The sequence below is a fragment of the Micropterus salmoides genome, unplaced genomic scaffold (genome assembly GCF_014851395.1).
Source record: "Micropterus salmoides isolate LMB-PRFRI ecotype aquatic unplaced genomic scaffold, ASM1485139v1 Ms_hic_scaffold_20, whole genome shotgun sequence".
In the NCBI taxonomy this organism is placed as follows: domain Eukaryota; kingdom Metazoa; phylum Chordata; class Actinopteri; order Centrarchiformes; family Centrarchidae; genus Micropterus; species Micropterus salmoides.
This window is the reverse complement of record NW_024041151.1, coordinates 18,802,041-18,820,043: the sequence shown is the minus strand read 5'-3', so window position 1 is coordinate 18,820,043 and position 18,003 is coordinate 18,802,041. Positions and strand designations below refer to the sequence as shown.

Sequence of the window (18,003 nt, the reverse complement as noted above, 5' to 3'; positions counted from 1 at the left end):
AAGTCGGAAGTGACGTATTTGGTACAAATTTCGTACAACTTTCCACTTAGTTAACCTGAGACATGAAATAATCAGCAAACTTATAATTATTTTTGAATAAACAATGTATTTTATAACTAAAGACACATATTGTTATTTAATTGATAATATCCACCTCTTGCTTTCTTTCTTTCTTCCACCTATTGAAGTTCAATGTTCCAATTTTATTGGCATGACCATAATCATGCACAGTGTTGCTAAAGCATGTTGTACAGAGTTAACAATTTATTTATAGTAATTCAGAATGTTAGAAAAAAAAAGATAACACTACTACATTATAGCCTTGTATAATGAAGAAAACACAAAATCAACCTATTCCCTATTCACAATATTGCCTGTGTAGTGTCAGTGTGAATGAGTGTTGCAAAAATATTATAATATATATATAAATAATAATATAATAATATATAATAATAAAATTGTGTGTAGGTAATTTCTCTGTAATTCACCAGTGTAAATATTTTGCTTATGATTTGGTTACCGGGTAGTTTTTAACTAGTTATAAAAATATTGTTGCTCAGTTACTTTGATTTTATGTTATGTGTTGTTTTTCATATTGCCCTCAACATGAGGAGCTAAGGAGTTGGGTTTTTTGTTAACTTGATCATATGAATACTCATTCTGGACATTGTTCTGTTCTGTATACTTGCAGTGCTTCTACTGTACAGTCAGTTTTGCAAATACCAACTCCTTTATCCCAAGGTGAAGTGACTTTATTTGTGTAGCACATTTCATACATAAATAAAAGAATGGAAAACCTTTAAAAGAAAGACATACAGTAAAAATAGTGTAGGCAAACAAGACGGTTCATGATTAGTATTTAAGGTTTAATCAAAGGCATCTTAGAAGCCAGAGGGTTCGTGGGGTAAAGGACATTCAGAGAGGTATTTTGGTCATAAGCCACTCAGAGATGTTTATACCAGCAGCAGAACTTTAAAGTCTTCTCTCTGACACATTGGAAGCCAGTGCAGAGACCTGTGTGATTTGGTCAGTTTCTTGGTCGAGCAGCAGCATAGGCCTACTTAATGAGACTTTTTAAAATTATATTGTTATCTAAACACCTGTAGTGTAGGGACTTAAATTATCATTTTAGGCCAGACTTGACCTATTTTTTCCCAAGTTGTGATTGAGGGCCTTGCTCTTATGGACTTCCCCGACCTTTCGTGATCAGGTTAAATGACCAGATTCACTTGTTTCTAAGCCAAATGCTGTCTAACTACTAAGCCCTATGACAGCGTCCCTATGTATGAACTGGTATTCCCTTGGACTTAACTTCATTTTAGAAAATCATTATACTGGAAAGTTGTTAGTATACACAACAGTATTTGAACTGTGTATGTCAATATGAAAATGTGCAGAGGCATAACATGAGTGTGCGAATGTACATCTGTCTCTCGCTATCCCTCTCTCTCTCCTTACATACACCCTCAATCATACTGGTGACAGTTCCAGTCCCAGTCTTATATACAGAGAGGATGAGGTGGGGGTGGGAGAGAGTCGGTCAGAGGTTTGAATTGCAAATCCACTGCCTTCTGTTGGCGTCCAAGCCTTAGCAGGCCCTTCCCTGCCTTCATTCATGTGTTAATGAGGAGTCAGTGCAGGGGCAGATAGACAGATCGGGGTGGGGGTAGGGGGGTTGGGAAGAGCGAGGCGTGGATGGAGAGGCAGGCGGGAAAACGAGGGGGTCCTCTGATGGTGGATACCAAGTGGAAGTTTCTGAAAGATAATGAAGACATGATGAGCGCGATTTGTGGTTGCAGTCTGTCGTCCTAGCTGAGGATGAGGAGTATCATCACAAGTGAAAACAGTCATGTGGTGAGCTCAGAGGGAGACAAACGGGCAGAAGATGGGGTGTGTGTGGGATTGTTATGGCTGTACGTTTCATGGGTTATCCAGAAATTATCCCACAATCGCTGGGTGTCACGTCACATTTACTAAGCTGCCTTGAGGATCAAGTAAAGCTGTGGATGGTAGGCTACGTAAAGTTCTGTTGTACTCTGATGGATTTCTTGTGCTATCTTCGTCTCTGTAAAAATTTGCCTTCACATGTATTTGATTTACATCCCCCTTTTGTTAAGCTGCCTTAAAAAAGATTATTATTATTATTATACAAATAGCTATTAATCTTAACTTTTGTGGTCATATTCTTAATTCTGTGTTTGTCAAATGTGAATACACAATACCCTGTTAAAAGGATCTGCTCTCATCATCCAATGCGAGTATTCATATACCCTTTAAATTACACAATCTCCAGCATGGACAACCTAAAAATGTGATCCAACACCTGGTTCATGAGTACAAACATTTTTCATTAGATTATTCTAACATTTGATTCCAACCTATATCCTCCTCAACTTCTGTCATCTTCACCGCAGACTCTCATCCACTTTTTAGACATTTTTTGAAATTAAGAAGTCTCATAATCAAGCACAACTACAACCTTAAATCCACTAAAATGGAGGCAAGTTTTGAACCCCCCACCCCCATATCTGCTCTGTAGATGGATGTCAAAAGTCAATGCTACTCTGCCAGGCAATGGCTATAAAGCAGCCAGGGTCACACATGATCAGATGACAATGACCAACACAATGGATTAGCTGTAAAAGGACTGGGGGGAGAGATTAGGGGTGAATTGATGACGGTTGGCTGGCTGGTTGGCTGGCTGGCAGGCCTAGGAGATCTTGGGTCTGTTTCAATAAGGAACATAAAGAGCTGAAATTAACATGTACCATGATACCAAGCAGAGAGAATCCTCTTAGAGATTACATCCATAACATGTTACGCCTATGGAACTGTATGGAAAGGGGAGACAAAGAGCAGTGCGAATGATAATTTTCTTTTGTAGCAGATTATGGGGCATCCTATTGTGCTCAATTCTGTTTGATTCTATTGTATTCTGTTTTGTTTTGAACTTCTCTGTTCGACATGATAGCTTTGAAAGCTTTCATGTCGCTATCAATGCTTCTACTTTCTGTTTTTCCCAGGACATTATCCACCTGGAATAACCTCGACCCCTACTCACTGTAACATCAGCCAGGCCGCACTACTGCCTTCTTCATGAAGGGAGTAAGCAGCAAGACCAACAGCAGAATTCCTGCAACATATGTGTTGTGGCACACACACAGACACAGACGTGTTGACAAAAGCACACCTTGATACAAAAACACGTGCATGCATGCATACATACGAGCACACACTCACAGTTGCATGGAGGCACACACAGTCCATCTGTCTTTGTCTCCCTCCCACTGCCATCACCATGGGTCTGTCTGCAGAAAAATGTGTGATGCCCTGCTCAACACACATGCTCAGTGCACCATTCAGTGCATTTTTAGATAAACACAAAATATGTTGCAGATTTTTATGCATCATGAACTTTAAACATACTAATAGAGTAGCTAAAATGCCTAGGAGGGTGCACGATCCAAGAAACTAGTGGACTAACAAGGATGTTTTTGTCAGCCTGGGGAGGAACCATTACAACTCTACCTTAACTGCACCAGGAGCCAGGATGCTCAGGACTGCAGTTGGCTAGATGAGGATTAACTCTGAACTGTATATAAGAGAAGGGTCAGCTTTGGTTTGACAGTGAAATGCTGTCCCCTATTGGCTACCAATATGAATTGCAACAGAAGCTCTTTAAGTACATGGATCTGTAATTGTTTATCCTAATCAATTCTACAATAGTTGTTGCTAAGTATCTTCATTGGAACTTCATCTTTTCTTATTAACAAAAAATGTAAAGAGTGTGTGTATTTAAATAGCTTAAAGGATAAGTCGGGCAATCTACTTTATTTTTCTTATTTTCTTCTTCTAATAATTATTTTCAACTAATTCCTTGAAAAGACCAAAAGAATGTATTGGTCAGTCTCTCCATACTTTCCAACATCTCCAGGCTGTTTGTAGCGCTCAGCATTAAGCCCATTCGTTACTATTGAAGACGTACTTCTTTAAAAAACAGGTCACAAATATTTATTTTTATTTTTAAACTGGTTTAAATATTTCCTAAAACAGCTGGGCACTACAGTTTTGAGCAAACATTACAACAATGTTTGTTAGGGACTAACTTCAGCCACAGTCTGAAGTGTATCTCAATGATGTGTTTTTAACAGTTTCTGCACAACAACTGTCATTGAGGAATGAACTATATCAGGCTTTTGCAATGCAGGCAACACTTAATTATTGGTTTAGTCTTTTTCTCTAAAGCTGAATTTGATCATTTAAGAGATTCCCTAAATAACTTTAGAACAGCATCCTGTTACACTTGTAAATGGCAAGGTATTACACAGTCAAAACTATACAAGCGATACACACGTATGCTTTATTTCCTGAACAAAATCACACTCTTTTGACACGAGCATTCATTTTATTTGAAAAAAAGTGAATCGCTATGTACAGTACGTAAAAAAACATGAGATCAATCCTAAAACATTTCTTATCTTTTTGCTTTTCAAGTTCATTTCATACAGTCCTGTTTTCAAAAACAGGAGAATCCACACACTGTCAGCACATTCCTGTACAGCATTCAACAGAGGACAAATAAAAACATACATATTATATTATCACCATCATGACTTTTTCATCATCAGCGTTATCAGATATCAAACCTAAACCAGTAGGTTTGATATCGGATAGCATTGATGTCAAACATTGGTCTCAAAACACACACAATCAATGTATTTTTTCCCTGTGTGTACAGGTCTTCCTGTGACATTGTATTACAATTAATGATTCAGTGTTTTTTTGCTGACTCAAGATCGCCCCCTGTTGGACCACAGTGGGAACTGGCACATGGCTCCTCACCTCACAAACTGCATTGACTCCATTTGAGGATCTCTGATTTGCGACTCTAGGGTAGTATGTGTAGAATTATTTGATTGATATGACTTTCATTCATATATAGGTTATTGGTTTGGATAGAGTTAGGAAGAACAAAAGGACTGATATTTGAAAAGAAGGTGAAGTAGAGGTCAAAAAGTGAAAAAGATTTTTTTTCTAATACATTCTGAATGAGAGTCTGTTCCTCAGGGGTCTCAGCCCTTGGTTGAAATGGTTGCATAGCTCTGAGAGTTAGCTCAAGCCCTCTCAGGCCCACATGCTGTAAATACAGCAATGATTTTACACTGAACATTCAACCGAAATGTAATCACATAGCTGTAAAAAGATTCTTAGCTATGTTGCAGAAACACAAATTCAAAACACACAACCAATAGACATTCTCTGTAGCAGGGCTGTGGTCAAAATGTCCTTGTTTGATTTGGTTTGGGAATCATTCATTGGCTTTCAAAAAAAAGAAATGTGAAAGATGACAGATTTTTCTGTCATTCAAGATTGTCCACAGACATGAACTGTATCATCTGTATTTTTTCTCACATTTGACACATTGCTATATTTAAATTATTAGTTTAAAGCAACATTTTACTGTATTATTTATGCAAATTTAGTAACTTAAACTAGAGTTATACACGTTCATAAATGTTTATATACTAAGTGAAACATTGCTTTAAATTTAAATACTGAGCATCCCATTTGTCTCACAGCGCTGTTTCAGCAACGTTTGTGCACAAGACACACAATATCAAAAGTATTAGTCAAACAGCCACAACAGAGGGAGGTTGCTTTGTCCTCTTAATGTTTTTAACAACTCACAAAGCCCTCGTATTGAAGTTGCTGCATTACTTCTGCAAATGTTTCATTTCTGATACATTTATTAATGCATGCCTGATACATTTTTAATGGGATTCAATGGGACTGCTTGATACATATTTAATGAGGTTTTATGAACATGGTTCCCTCAGCATGAGCACTGACAGATTCTCGTGAGGTCGGTGGAGCAGCGTCCATGATGTTTAGCTATCTTTTGATCAAAACAAATCAATAAGACACAAACAAAACCCACATGAAACATTAATGCCATACAAAAAATTAAGGAATGGAAACATACATACCAAAACACACTCACTCACTCACTCACTCACCCACACAAATATCTATATATGAGCTATGTAAGTTATTGTTATCATTCCTGCTACAGTGTGTGACAGCAGTTGTTTGAAACAAGAGAGTGTCTGAGTTTCATTGGACCAAAGCCAAACTCTGCAGCTCTGTTTGGCCCTCTGGACACACTGTACACATGTTACTGTTTTTCACCAAGTAGAGGAGGTGGTCATCCATCTCTCCCATCTTCTTTTCCAGTTAGCTTTTCTCCTCACTCATGCCATTTAAATATTTTAGCACTAAATGAGGAAGTCCACAGGGAGGAACAGAAGGAGAAGTGCAACACGTGTTATAAGTGAGACCCTCTTTTCTGTATTCCTATTGCTCACTTTACATGCTCTGTTAGCTGCCTCTTCTGTCACTCTCACCCCTCCCAGTGTTCACGCCATACTCTTCCACATCATCCTTCGCGATGCAAAACAAGACCATACCACGATGAGTGGTGAGTGCAAATGGGGGTGTTTCAGCTGTGGCGAGTGTTGGGGCAGGTGCTATAGCTCGCTGTGGCGCACAAGAGGCTCTAGCTTGTGTGATAGGGCGGTGAGGACCTTGTCAAACTTCTCGTAACGCTCTGATTGGCTGCCCTCAGAGCCACGGCTGCCCCACAAAAGACGCATCTGAAACTCTGTCTGGAAGATATCGTGTATTTCTGCTCGCTCCTGGAATCCTGGAGAGGAGAGGAGAGGATGTTACTCTTGGAGATGACATTGTATGACAATCATGGTTGACAGGAAATAACAAAAATTCATTTAAAAGTGTTACTAAAAAAATCCTTGATTGGATAATAAAATAAAAACAAAAAAAAGAGTGTGGAAAAACTAAAACTGAAATGTAGCTGATTTTGTCAACTAATAAAATTAACTAACTTAAAGAAATTACATGGGGAAAGTCTTCAGTTTGAAAATATTCACTGAAAATGCTCTATATTTCAATCATATCTCATGATCTTCATATGTGCTCTTCTCCCCTCTATATGACTATTTATTACCACGTGACAGACTTTCCACACTCCAGGTCAAGGGACGACACTTGAACCAGTTACATTTGCTGGTGAAGACTGTGAAATAAGGTTTAAAGGTCTCAAAAGTGGACATTTGAGAAGAGATTATTTTGTCACACATACTATTCCATGCTTAAATATCATCATTCTGTTGGTCATTGCAATAAGGCTACAGGGAATTTAACCTGTGTGCCTTGTGTACAGTACAGTATATAATACATTCCTTAGAAATTCATACTCCCTAAACCTAACCTATTGATGAACAACACTTGAAGATAAACATCCTGAGATGAACCAGTTTTAACAATGTATGAAGTAAGCATCTCGACATTGGCTCATAGCATTGTTGATGACGGGAGCAGACTGAGGTCAGGCTGATCGATAGTGAGATATAACACAACACAGAGATGTGAGCTGATAGCTATTGACACGGTTCGATAAAGCATTAATGGCCTCAAACTGAGGATCACTGGGGAGGTATTAGGGATCAATACAGTTAACATAGTAACCACACACACACACACACACACACACACACACAATCATTACGTCAAATCAGTGATGTCGTGGTAACACTAATACCAAAAACGATCATTATTATTAATAGTAATACAGTAACAGCATAACATGTAACACACAATACCAGCTGCAGCATGTAGCGATAAAATGGCTTATTTTCATCATTTGTCATGGTTGACTTGGATGAAATAATTAACATGATTAACTGTATTAATGAGCTTAAACCAAACAGTATGAGAGTTATAGAGGTGTAGAGAAAACATACGTTATTCCCCCCAAAATTCTACAGCTCACAAGGTAGATGCATTTTTTTTATTTAAAACAAGATTCTACAGCCATGCTAGCACTCCTGGGAGGCTTTACTCGGGCACAGTGATGCTTTGGGTTAAATGCTAAAGTATCGTATTAGTATACGAACATGGTCACAATGACAATGTCTTAGTTTAGAGTGGGAGCATGCTAACATTGGTCAATTAGCAATGAACAAGAAATACAGCTGAGGCTGATGGGAAAGTCATCAGTTCTGCAGGTATTTGGTCATTAAAACTTATTGTTTTAATGTTATTACAATTCATCCTGGGGGGGAACATGAATGTGTGTACCAAATACAATCCATCCAATAGTTGCAGAGAAATCTCACAACAAAAATCTTTAGGATTTGTCTGGGAACCATGAATGTCTGTACAACATTTTTTGCCAATCCATCTAGTACTGAGAAATTTTACTGGATAGGTGAGAACTGTGAGCTGCTATTGATGCTACAGGTACAAGTCAAAGGAGCTTCTTTGAAGTGAACTGCTGTAGCCCTTTACATTTCCCGCGATTAAATACTGAATCTGGCTGACTGTAGAAACAGTCACGTCTGGCTGTATATTAGCTGTGACGGTAATAATGATGCTGTGTGTGATGTGAGCAAAGACAGTGAAATACTTTGACAACACTGCAAACTTCGCTAAACATCTGAGATTAAGTCTGTCACAATAATAGGATGATGTTATGAAGCAGCAGTTCTGAGCAGGATATTTTTTTTAGGCTATAATTAAAGAATATGACAGTAGTTTGATGTCTTGTCATTATGCAGCTATTATTTTGAATTGGTAACGCTACAGCCTACTTCTTATTTATCTCATAAATACAGAGGAGGGGAGGTCACATTAAACTAGAAATAAAATATGTAAAAAGTATTGGTATTGGTATCGGTATCGGCAATACCAGCCTGGGTATTATTTGGTATTGGATTATATAGGAATTAAGTGGTATCACACGTCACTATCCTCTGGGGATCATGAATGTGCAAAATGGCAATCCATCCAGTTGCTGTACCAGAGAGGAGGATGGCCAAAATGCCCAACTGACCAACAGACTGACAAACATATATACATATACATAACATGGCTAAAAATAACACCGATGCTGTTGTGCTTCCAAAGACTGCCTTCTGCCTTACCCTGCAGTTTGGTCTCAGCGTTGGTTCTATAGATCCCCCCGTGATGTGCGATAGTACGAGCTGCCTCTAGGTGGTACATGACCACGTCTACTCCCACCTCTGCACTCTCCCAGGGCTCCGGTGCCTCCCCGAGAGCCATTCCCCGCTCCAATAAGGACAGGACAGGAATGATGTGTGGGATGGAGGTGTTGGACAAGGCGCTGGACTCTGTATGCAAAGGTGAGTTGAGAGTTGTAATTAAAAGCACACTTGCACATTTTGCACACGGCCATATAAACTAGGATCTCACCTTTGCCATCGTTCATATTCTTCATGAAAGGTTTGAGTTTCTTCTCATATAAAATAGCGCCCTCTGTGTGTCTCTGGCGTAAAGTCACCCACGTCTGCTCCAGGCGGGATATCTAACATAATGAGCGATACAACAAACATTTTTTGAAAAAATATTCTTTGAAAACCTTTGTTTTTGTGCTAATGATGGTGACTTCTATCTCCTTCTTACCTGCGGCAGCTCCAGGGCTCTCATCACAGCAGCAAAGCCAAACATGTTACCCAGGTTGCTTTTCAACTCTGCTGCCAATTGGATGGTCTTGTGGAGTAGGGCCGCCCTCTCCTCTGTGCTTCCTGTGCAACCTAGCAGGTCCACTGCCATCATGATCGACATGGTGTAGAACCTGAGAAAAGAAGAATGAGCTTTTCAATAAAACTTAATAATACAAGTGAATTACTGCTGCTGATAGGGAAGCAGAGGATGTTATTTATGGCTTATTTTGAAAGCCATTCAGGAAATTCACATAATGTCAGATTGTAGTGTATAATAGAGTGATGTAATCTGACGGATCCTTCAGATGTTGATGAAATATATATTATTTCAAGCACTCAAGCAAAGTTAAGGAAGAGGAAGTCATGCAAAGATGTGTTGTATAACCAGCCATATGAAAGGAGAGGGAAAAAAGAGGTGGAACAGAAGAAAGTAAAAAGAGATTTGCAGGGTAGAGGGAAGAGAAGAGAGGGGATGGAGGAGAAGAATAAATGAGCACAGATAATCAATAGTTGAATTAATGAATGTTAGTCAGTTGACAGTGGGGGAAAAAGGTGTGTTTTCTTTTACCTCTCCAGTAGGTCAAGTCTTAGCTGGTGTCCATGTGGTAGTGTCAGTAACTCCAACCCTGAGGACACTCCCATCATCCTTTGCAGGTCTGAGGTTACACCTATTATTCTAGCCACCTGTCCACAAGGATGAAAAAATGTTTAGTTGTACGTGTGTGCTGTGTGTGCAGGTATTTGTTAGTGCGCGTATTCGTTTGTGTGTTTACATTTATGTGTGCATACATGCATGCATGCCTATTGGTGTTCACATTTGTGCATTTACTGTATGATTGATGCAAGTCAGTGTGTGTGAATGTGATTTTTTTATTTGGGTATGCGTGTATTTGTGTGCGTGTGAGTGTGTGTGTGTGTGTGTGTGTGTGTGTGTGTGTGTGTGTTGGTGTGTACCTTGCAGTCTGCCATGGTGATATGTTTAGCTGCAGTCCTTGCATCCACCTCAGCCAGCAGCTCTTTGACTCTCTTCAGTACAGACATCTCCAGAGGCTTATTCTCAGCTGGCATAAGACAAGACTCATACCTGCACAGGGGCGATTACACCATATTAGAAAATACTGAACAAGGACAGGGCATGAGCACTGGCAAGGGCTGCAAAAGAAAAGAGTGTTGTAAAGATAAATAGGTTACAACAGAATGGTTTGTAACCTGGTGGGCTCACCCAGTGGTCCAGTTCTTTGGTTCAAAGGAGATGCGTAGTTTATGACTTTAAGTTGATCATGTTGTAATAGGGATTGACATACGATATCTGAGAGTTTAAAAATCTTTAGAACAATATATTGTCATAAAGCTTATTCTTTATAAAGATCTTTACAGTTTGTATGTAGGTTGATGTGGACCAATCGCTGGGAGGCACACTCCTGCACATGCTTAATTGTGAACATGTAAAATGATTTCTTCATAATCAATTTGTTGAAAAGGGAGAAAAATAACACTACCAGCAAGTAGGGATTGAACACATAATCCTTTGAACTGGAGTCCTGTGCACTGCTAACTGAGATAAACAGGTACGCAATGAAAATGGATTATAAAAAATTAATTGACTGTGTTCTGCCCCACCATCTAATGACTTGAAAAAAATCTGGCCCGATGCCAGACCTACTTGCCGACCCCTGCTGTACAGTGTCATTTTTGTTGTGCAATTTCTTGTTAGTTACAAAGGAGTCCTGTAACTGAAGGGGTCTTTAGGTTATTTGTTGAATTACTTTTATGAACTGATGTGACACATTATAAACCAATAATGTAGAGCTCAAAGCTTACTACTAACACAATTTTTCAGTGAATGCACCTGACGCTCTGTCATAGATCTGTCAGACTGGATGACAAACTGGACTAATACATCAGCAAACCAAACCAAATACACAGTATATATTTCAAGCAATGTGACACTAGTTGTAACATTGTGTCCCAATAATTTTGCTTTCCCTTCAACCAGCCAGTCACAGGCTCAAAACATAAGTAGTTTTTACTGGCTTAAGAGTCCATTTCCCCACTAGTGTTAACACTAACAGTAACCGCTCTGTGCCAAAGTTTCACAGGGGACGCTTAGATGTCCTGAGCTACTGCCTGCTCCATCACTGCTGCCAACTCAGTGTACCTGTCCATTTTCTTTTTACAAGCCTCATCTGCTGTGTCCTCCTGTTGCTCCGTAAGTCCAATGAAATACAGTATCTTAGTCTACCCTAAGGCTATTTCCCACAGGATTATCAGTTGTTTACTCAAGTCTGTTTTCCCGTCTCTGTACTGCAGTGTCCGGTCAAAATTGCCTCACTCCCATATTTTTGTCCGCTGTGACAAAATGTCAGCAGGTGTACTGACTTTTGAGCACACCAACCTGACATCCTGAGAGAATATGCTTCAGTGTAGTAAAAGCTGGGCAGCAGTCCGCTACGCTGTTTGCTACAAAAGTTGTCTCCTGCATTCCTTGTTATATCGGCCTACATTTATATTACTTTTGAGCTCTAACTTATCTATTAAACTGCTTCTTTTTAGTTCCATTCAAGCAGCAGTCTTCTTGATCAATAGTTCAGTGGAAGTATTTTCAATGTCTACTGAGCACACCAATCTGACTCAGCTGAAAGTCCTGCCATAAGTCACTAGTCGTTCAGGAAGGCCATATTTCTGTACCTGGACTTCTTCCTATGGACATGACAACAATTCTTTAAATGTGCATTCAGCCTTAGCAAACAGATAATGAAACTAATTCAATGTAATACAGATTTTCCTCATTATATAATTTCTCACTCAAAGAGAGGAATAAAACAAGAATGACTCATGCAGAAGCGGCCTTCACCATTGGCCTTCAAATAGTGTCATGTTGTGTACTATTTTCAGAAAGTTTCTAACTATATGGTTTACATACTCGGTCTTTGTTGCTCAAGATGACAGTTTGCAACTCCACCCATCCACAACGCATTTAAAAGTTTTCAAACGGTCTACCAAGTTTTTGACAGTGTAAACAACCTATTAGCCCTCAAAGCATGTAACATACTCCTGATTTAGTTTCTGAATTTCTTGTCACCTAAAGTCATTTTTCTTAAGAGGTAAATAGTGGTAGGACTCCCTCCCTCCCTTCACACACCAAATCAAGATGAAAGAGATGTGTGTCCTTTGGAAACACCATAAAGTCCAATTTTAGAAGTGTGTATGTATCTCGTACCTGGATGGCCTGAATGAGGACGCCGTCTCCACCTGTGGGGCACTGAACATCCCATCTCCTTCCTCCCTTGGTCCGTCCTGCCTCCCTTCTTCCACTCGCAACCGCTCCACATAGCTCTTAGTCGGGGGTTTAGGGGGCCCGACGGGGCAAGGTCTAAGGTCACAGTAGCTCCCCGCTGTTTCTGAGGAATGTGATTGGTAGCTGGGGTGATGGGCAGGCGAGGAGTGTGCCGACTGAGAGGTATGTACGGGATGCTCCGGAGGGTTGTCACAGGCTGAGGGGCTGAGCTGAGGGTCGCTGGAACGGCGCATCACAGGGGAGGGTGGGACAAACAGCCAGGACCCGCCCGCCTGAGTGGACTCTCTGCCTGGTGACTAAAGAAAGAAAGAAAAGTCTTAAGATATCAGACTGTTTGTGAGTGTGATTGTGAGTGTGTCTTGAGTTGTGTTTCTCTGGCACTTACTGGCACTATATGCAGGAGACAGCGGGGTTTCGCCAACAGGTGACAAGGGGCAGCGATACTCCTGAATCTGGTCCATGCTCATCGCACAGTTCCGCATTGCGTCTTTATGGTGGTGGATTGTCGACGGGCTGCAAACACAGCATTTTAAGGATGTTAAAAAATCTTCTTTGGCTAAGGATTTAAAAGTTGTCAGGGTACTGAATTAAACCCCACAAAGCAGTGCAGTTCAGGATGTCACATTTATAAGATGACAGGAATAGTGTTGTTACGGATGCAAATGCTGTGTAAGGTGAGAGAAGAGGGAAAGATTTTAGTTGGTGCAACCTTTCTTATACGTCATGATTCACACATATTCTTGTGTTTATGAATTCAGTAAGTTAAGTTTATTTAGTATTAAAACCATGTTTAGGGCTTTAAAGCAGGAATACAGAATGTTGTATAATGTGGCTTCTTAAGAAAAGACAACCTGCAAAAAAGTAATACCTAGCTAATGTTTAAGGTGCATTATCGCTATTTTAGTGCATTAACACCAGGAAATGTTTTCAATAATCATGCAAATGCATGCCAGTGTGTCCTTGGCATTGGTTTTGTCCCATGCTTCATAAGCTTGCTCAACTCCTTCCCATACTCACTATGAGGCACTGATTTCCACTGTGCACAACATATTTGTCTACTCCTTCTTTGTAGATTCAAGTTTTAGCCTTGTTCTGTTTGAAACTCAAGTGATCCAGTCCAAAAGTGTCTCTGGGGACAGGACTTGATGCTCATTACTAGGGGATGGGGTTAGGGTGTCTGTGAAGTGAGGGGACCACAGGAATGTGGGAGGTAAGTGAGCTAGTTTAGTGCTCAAACACAACACTAGTGTCACACACACACACACACAACCTGCAGTTGGGCACAGGTTCCGGCTCTGGTTCTGGTGGTGCCACTGGCGTCTTAACTGGACTGGGACTCTCTGAGTCACTGATTGTGTATATAACATAAAGCAAGAATGAAACAATGACAAATATGATGAAGACTGCAAAAAAAGAATAGTCAGGGTTTTATTATTGGCTGCTCACTCCACTCCTCTTCCTCCTGGCTCACCTGTGAGGCATCATCTTCTCAGTCGTCAGCCCATCAGTCATGGTGACGCTCCTTCTCTTAATGTACGCTCCCCTCTGACTGGACGGCGAGTAGGCGGAGCCTTGCTTGCTGTTGGCCAGAGCAAAGGTGGCCTCCAGGTAGCGCAGAGGGAGAGTCCTGCTGACTGGACAGTAGATGTGGACACCGCTGGACTGGGAGACCGGTTTACGCTGGCCCACGTAAAACCGCACAAGCTCTTGGACCGAGTCGAAACTGTCAGACTCCAATACATACTGCACCTGAAGACAAGGAGAATATACATCCAGTAGAATTTAATATAACATATTATGTATTGCATACCTGCTGCAATTAGCTTGTGCTATGGACACACTGAAGCCTAAATTTTGCCTCAGTGAGACCAGTGTTCTCTTTTGTACCAAAATCACTAAAATTTCAGATTATATGCTAAATATATGCTGTATCCTGTATGCTAAATCACTGGCAAAGCATTGGCTAAGACACCTAAATGGAACAGAGCCGTGGCTACTGTTATCGTTTACATCTGTGCACTTTCTGCTCCCACCCCAAAAAGGACCGACTGACTTTCTGAGTGATGAAGGGTTGATCTTTTGGCATTAAATAAATTAGAGAGAATAGGCAACAACAACGGCAGATTCAGCTCCACTGTCTTTAATGCCTATAGAATATAAATTAAATGCAAAGCACCACAAGATTTAAAAGGTAAAATCATTGAATACAAAAATATGAGATCAAATTTAACAACAAGGCAAAAGGCGTGACATATAAGCGTATTAAAATAAAGTGATTGTTGACTGTTAGGTGATGAGTGCTAAAACAGCTAGTAAAAGAATTAAGTACCTTGGTGTCATTGGATTTGACCAGGACTTTGCTGATCTTGAAGTGCAGCACCTCATTATCCCATCGACAGGTCAGTACATAGTCACCCACGCTGGTCAGAGAGTCGCGCACAAGGAAATCTCCATTACGCAGAACCAGAGTTTCTGACACCTAGACAGATGATGCATATGGTTTTAAGTTGGAAAAACAGGTCAAAAATTTTCCAATCCTTAAAGGTTGGGGTGCGAATATTTTGTTTCAGACACTTTGACTGCTGAATAATTGAATTTAGAGAATCATGATTAATTATAAAAATGCCTTAGGACAGTTTCTCTCACTGCCAAACTGTCTGTGCACAGTTTGAATTAATGGATAAAATGCCAGCAACAATGGCTGCAATGACTTTCTGAGGATACATTTTATCCAGTTCAGCTATTGTAAAAAAATTTAAGTTGTTTCGAATGTATAGACAAAAAAGCAATAAAGAAAAGCAATCTCCACATCCATGGTCAATGGAACAGCTTCAGGCTGTACATCTTGCTGATACCAAACACTGCAGAAGAGAGATCACAAATATTGATCTAGTAGCCGTGTAGTAAAAGAGAAACATATTTCAAACTGAGCAGTATTCCCTTTAAAACTACCTGCAGAGAGACACTGCTGATGAAGGTACACAGTGGTCCCAGAGTGTCACTGACCAGCAGGTGGCAGTATATACACAATCAAAAGCTCAAACCAAGTTGAGGATGCTCTTGTCTCTCTCATTGCTAAACATTTGTCTCTTTTTGTAGCTTATTCTATCTTATCCCGAACTGCATATAAGAATATATCATGTTTTACACTTCCTGGAACTCAATATATAAAATTATATGACTAAAAGGAAGGCCACATTGTTCCTTACACTTATGACGTGTGTGTCTTCACTTCAAAGGGAAAAGAACAGAAGAAAAGCAAGAAGGAGGAAGGATGGGATTTAGGGAAGCTAATGTACAGCACAGCAACACACAGGATGTGTGTAAAATCTAGTCAATAAATATTGTTTTGGTAACCAGGGGGCTCAGGGTTTCCCCAAGTTTACACTGGGGCAAATCCATGAATCCATGAATATTTTATGTAAATTAAAAGAGGAAAGACTCACAGATGGCTGATTTGAATCTGTGTTTGTGTGTGTGCGTGTGTGTGTTTGAGACAGAGGTTGATTAAGAGACAGAGGTTGTACCCTCCACATGTGCCTGCAGTGTGTGTTTGTGTGTGTGTGTGTGTGGGTGCAGGTCGGTTGTGTGTATCTGTGTCTTAGTCACCAGCTGCGAAAAGCAATTGCCTACATCAGCAACACGTGCAGCTGTCTGTTTGGCAGTGGTTCCCCTCCTTCTGAACGCTAAAGCAATTTCTACTGAGCTGTGACAAATGATAGGATTCATTAATCAGTGTCATTCTGTTTGTAAAGCATTTAAACTGTGCTTTCAAAGCCAGAGACTTTGGCCAAGTAAGCGCTCAACTAATACTACTGGTTGACAACCACAATCAACCCACACTGAAATACTATTATGTGTGTGCTTTTATCTCATTTAATTCTGGCTTTTAAAAATATATCATGAAACGTGAGAAATTTATTCATAATAGATTTCACTGCTGCAGGGACTGGAAGACATGACATGAAGCTTTATATTTTAGTGAGTTTCTTGATAACTAAAGTTTGAAACTGATCAATTGCTATTAATAAATTAAGTTTTGGCTTTTTTAAGTATGAAAGTTCAGTGTGTTAGCTGAAACACATTAGACTTGTACAGCTAGAGCTGCAGTGCTGCAAATAATGATTGTTTTAATTTTCGACTCATCTGTAAAAAAAATTTTCCAATGACATAACAGAAAACAGTGTAAATTCTCACAGTTTTAAAGCAGAAACCTTTGTTAAAATTGCGATTTGTATATACATTAGGGCTGTCTGCAATCAATCTGCAATTATCTGCCAATTATGTTCTCAATTTATTGACTGATTTTGTCAAAGAAATGTCAGAAAATTTGTGAATAATGCCCCAAATTATAGATGACATCTACAAATATCTTGTAATCCATTAATCCACAAATCGTTTCAGCTCTAGTATGTGTTCCTGCAAAGGGCTAGTGTAAGTTTGTGTGTACCATTGCACGTGCTGGGACATACTGTGGTTTATTGCCTTGTAACCATCTATTCTCAAACATCCATTCAGGATTTGCACTATCATGACTAACCGGATTTACTCTATGGTGCATGTACACCGATCCTACGGTGCACAGTGTGTTTATACCTCTCTCGGTATGTGTCCATGGTACCAGCCATGGCTTCTGATGTCAGCAACGCTTAATTTCAGCTCCTCCTCCAGCTCCTTACGAAGTTTCTCGGGAGGAGACTCCAGCAGGTACTTCTCCTTGGAGAACTGCATGGAAAAAGAGGAAAACATAGTGTATTCACACTGTAATGGACAGTTTTATTTATTCAGGTACATCCCATAGAGATTTGACAAAATGATGCTGAAATAATACTTCATTGTAGAGCAGAAAACAATCTTGCAACAGTATAATAATATCATATGGGTGTGTGGTTCCTAGCTACAGCAGAGCGTCGTTTACAGAAACACACACACCTGTGTTACAGAAGGCAACACTGCAGGGAAGTAACACTGTGTGCTGCCATCCACACAATCACTCAGGCACAAACACACACACACACAAACAAACACTCCACACATACAAGAGACAATCCAATCGACCCTGACCTGATTACTAAGAGGGAGAATTCATCATGAGTAAGCTCTTATTGTTCTCATGTACTGTGGAGACCTAGCTTCAGCTTTCGAGTGTGGTCACTCAGGATA

The 18,003-nt window shown here is 40.0% G+C and overlaps 1 protein-coding gene across 1 annotated transcript in view; it reads right to left on the bottom strand.

The window, feature by feature from the left end:
• Window positions 1-4,385: 4,385 nt before the first annotated feature.
• The window catches only part of sh2d3ca (SH2 domain containing 3Ca), a 68,524-nt gene continuing 54,906 nt past the window's right edge, over window positions 4,386-18,003 (bottom strand). Inside the window, 12 exon segments of the mRNA XM_038733482.1 lie at window positions 4,386-6,703; window positions 9,003-9,209; window positions 9,292-9,403; window positions 9,502-9,673; window positions 10,111-10,226; window positions 10,497-10,626; window positions 12,763-13,091; window positions 13,093-13,136; window positions 13,226-13,353; window positions 14,312-14,589; window positions 15,170-15,319; window positions 17,437-17,565. Of these exon segments, the coding sequence (XP_038589410.1) occupies window positions 6,528-6,703; window positions 9,003-9,209; window positions 9,292-9,403; window positions 9,502-9,673; window positions 10,111-10,226; window positions 10,497-10,626; window positions 12,763-13,091; window positions 13,093-13,136; window positions 13,226-13,353; window positions 14,312-14,589; window positions 15,170-15,319; window positions 17,437-17,565 (1,971 nt within the window). The 3' untranslated portion in view covers window positions 4,386-6,527.